General features: G+C 30.9%; 1 protein-coding gene across 1 annotated transcript; it reads right to left on the bottom strand.

Annotated features, from left to right (window-relative positions):
* Nucleotides 1–502: 502 nt before the first annotated feature.
* On the bottom strand, nucleotides 503–2,463 carry LOC145589381 (1-aminocyclopropane-1-carboxylate oxidase 4-like). Its single transcript, XM_081645921.1, has 4 exons — nucleotides 2,264–2,463; nucleotides 1,764–1,990; nucleotides 1,256–1,589; nucleotides 503–1,051 (listed from the first exon to the last, which is right to left on the bottom strand). Exons 1-4 carry the CDS (start codon nucleotides 2,366–2,368, stop codon nucleotides 749–751), a joined length of 969 nt encoding a protein of 322 aa, XP_081502047.1. The 5' UTR covers nucleotides 2,369–2,463; the 3' UTR covers nucleotides 503–748.
* Nucleotides 2,464–3,875: the final 1,412 nt, after the last annotated feature.

The following is a 3,875-nucleotide window of genomic DNA, read 5'->3' as shown; positions in this document are numbered from 1 at the left end:
TTAAGAATGTAAAACACTTGTCAGAATGTCAGATATCAGACTGAAGATTCATTAGTTCTGAGAGGTTTTGCAGATAAATCAGATATAGTGTACTACAAAATACATAATTCTGTCATGCCCAATTCACAAACTTTTTTTCAAAATAATATCTTGTCTAATTTCTACTGCTCGTTCGTGTATATTACCACCGTTAACTTTTAATTGTAACTTTGGAGTATACTTCGTATAAGTTTAGTAGTTTACCCATCTTATTCCTGGATTCTGAGGTAATTCTGTAATCATGAAGAGTTGTACTTATCAGGGAGTAAGCATTCAACGTGTTTCATCACAGCAAAAATCAATTTTGTAATGGGTGACTTTTATGCGATTTATGATGGCTAATTTGTTGTATAGAAATACACCCATAAGGCCATAATCCGTTGTATATAAGTTACATTTGTTTATATCAGAAGAGGTTGTTAGCCAAGTTGTTACAGAATACAGGACAAGATCAAGATGCCTCTTATAGAAATAATGAATTTGGTCCATTACTAAGTACAGTAATCAGATTTTTTTGTTTTTTTTTTTCCCAAAATGTAGTCTAAAACATTTTAAAGTACATTACATGTCAACTATTAAATCATTTTTACTAGAGAAAAAACATAATTGAACTTGAACACAACTTTAACATTATTATTAGCAACAATATAAAAAATTTCTTTATACTATCATATGATATGATAATCTATATGTTGATTATATTGGGTTTCTAATAAGCAGCTGCAACAGGACCCAACTCCAACTTGATACCATTTTCCAATTGCTTCATAGTTTCAAACCTTGGCTCCTTAGGCTGGAATTTAAGCCCTGCATACAGCTTCATGTAGTCATCAAAGACAAATTTCGGGTATATCGGTTTTTGCTCCTCTGCATCCTTCTCTACCAACGACGGTGCAGGGTAGATCACTGCATCACTTGCAGGATTGTAGAACGAAGCAATCGACATTCTTGTCCCATCTGTTTGCGCTACGACTCGATGCAGCACACTCTTGTATCTCCCATTAGTGATCACCTACATTAAGTAACATAATATTGTAAGGTCTTAGTACTAAAAAAAAACTTGTACCTGCATATAAGGGGTGACTTGTTACGCGTCTCACTTAAGACTAGTTGTTACTAAAGTGTATATGATAGAGTATAAAACATATTCTTGGGTTTCAACCATTAGTTGAGTTGGTCCTTTAACATTATATGTACAATTTTGGTCGTGACTTACCTCGAGTTGGTCACCAAGGTTGATAACAATGGAGTGACGCATAGGTGGAACATCGATCCATTTATCGCCTTTAAGGAGTTGGAGGCCGCTAACTTTGTCATCCTGGAAGAGGAGGATGATGCCACCAGCATCGGTGTGGGCTCGGAGTCCATTGATCAAGTCGGGTTTAGGGCACGGTGGGTAGTTGCTCACCTTGGTCCCATAGTTTGGTGCACTATTTCCATAGAACACCTTCTTAAGGTAACCTTTTTCAAGGCCTAAGTTCTCACAAAGCAAGTCCAAAAGATCCTCTGCTAGTTTTTCCAACTTCAAAGCAAATTCCTTCATAACCTTCCTGTATGTTCATAACAATTGACCCGACAGTTATTTTCAAACACCATATGTAACTATTAATTACAGTAATTAAAAAAAAATAAAAATAAAAAAAACATTTAATTATTTTCAAACTTGAGATAATAGTATATGTGACTATTAATGACAGTAATGGTTTTATTGTGTCGCGTCTCACCTGTATTCATCATCGAGATCAGGGATTTCGGTGATGTTAGAAGTAGGAAGATGGCGCAGATAGAAGGTGCTTTCCCAATCCAAGTCCTTAATCTCAGTAGACACATTCTCTAGGCCTTTGCTAGCAACTAGCTCTTTGAATCTCTGTTCCATACATTTCTTGTAGTGATCTTTGCTGATCCTCTCAACAGTGTCCAAAAGATCATGTGAAATTCCATGATTCACCAACTATATCAACAATAATAATATTCATCAGCAACAAATTAATTTGCCAAAAAAAAATAACTTTTACATGCTGGTGTGAAAAAAAATAAAAAAAAATTATAGTGAATAAAATAAGTCGTCAACATATTTAGTCAATTAAAGGAGTCTTTTCTCCCAGTGGCACAGACTTATTGTACGGTCGTGCCACTGGGTGAATCTATAAAGGTATGTTTAATTGTTTATAACAACTTTATCAATAATAAGAAAAACGAATTAAAAAGAACGTCTAAAATTTACCTCGAAAAAACCCCAGTTTTCACAAGCGTCATGGATCTTTGCCATGGTAGCTTGTCTCTCCTCACCATAAAGATTCCCGAAATTGATAACTGGGAAATTCTCCATTTCTTAAAAATTAACTCTTTTTTTTCTTTTTTTGTATAAGCTGAGTTTTTCTCTTATAGAATATTCTTTCTTTCTTGCTTTGCTATTTGTGTTGTGATAAATGAGCTTTGGTCTGTCCTAAGCTATTTATAGAGGGTGGGAAAATAGGATTAAGAAAAGTAAACAAAAAAAAATTGTATTTGGTTGAGATTTAATGAAATTTATTTTTTAAAAAATAAACATAAAAGTGGGACCCTGTATTCAAAGAATGTTTGGGACCTACCACATGATTTATCTAAGATTTGAGTAAGAAGTTACCTGGTATTTTCGGGTTTGGTATTAGAGTAACCATATTGTTAGTCGTGGATTCCTCTGCTGCTTTTTTTTTATATATTATTAAATTTAAGATTCTAAATAAATTTAATAAAATGTACAGTCAAGTCGTCTTATTGTGTAATTTAAAAATTATATATATTTAAAAAAAATAAATAAAAATAAAAAAATAAAAAAAAAACTTACTCTGTAGGTCCCTAAAATAAGGATTTATTTGGCTAAATTTTAGTCCCAAAATGTTCATTAACACTTTTTTTTTACTGGATTCTATTAACACTTAAATAATATAATATGTATTCAAAAACATTAACATTTGAATGGGTGCATTTAAAAAAAAAAAAAAAAAATTGAAATGAAAGTGAAACAATTAAACAAAGGGAATAATTTTCTTACAAGAGACTTTAATTATATTGAGGCTAGCTTGACCTAATTGTGACTTGGATAACTCAAAGTTTTGACTAGTATTGTGAAGATAATTCCAACTTTTTCTTTTAGATTGTTGGATACATATGTGGTATTTTAAGATTAAATCTTACTCTGTATTACCTAGTTATTATTTTAGTTTATCGGAAATGATTAGCATCAATACTTATATACTAAAGTACGTAATCACCAGGATTATCCCTGTTGTACACGTATCGCGTCCCCATTAAAAAATTTTCCGCCAAAAAATCTTTTTTTTTCCTTAAAAATAATAAGATTATACAGCCTAAATAATAAAATAATAACAACTTCAAATAAATAAAATATTAAATGTATACAAAATCTATAAACAAATACAAATTTATAGTATTAATATGTAAATATATATTTTTTATGTGAATATCCGAACATTGCTCGGGCAAAGAACTAGTTTAAACTATATTATCTAAATTTATTTGAACTTATTAGCCCTTATGTATATTATTTTGAACTTTTATGAGCTTATCAAACCTAAGATACATAAAAAGTAATAAGGGATGGTGAACAAAGCCTTACTTTTTTCTATTCACCTTATTTTTACTCATACCAGTGAAAATAAGTTTATTTTTACTTTGTTCTACGTATTCACCTTATCTTTACTAAAAATAAGTTAAGATGTAGTATTATAAGCTAGATACATAAGTTCAAGAAAAATAAATTTGGATAAGATATACAAAGTGGAAGCCCTGGTTTTCTTCACCCTATTTTTTCTTAATTAACTCAAATTATTTAA

This window comes from Chenopodium album, chromosome 17 (assembly GCF_948465745.1).
Source record: "Chenopodium album chromosome 17, dcCheAlbu1.1, whole genome shotgun sequence".
NCBI classification, from domain to species: Eukaryota; Viridiplantae; Streptophyta; class Magnoliopsida; order Caryophyllales; family Amaranthaceae; genus Chenopodium; species Chenopodium album.
This window is presented reverse-complemented; position numbering and strand designations above follow the sequence as displayed.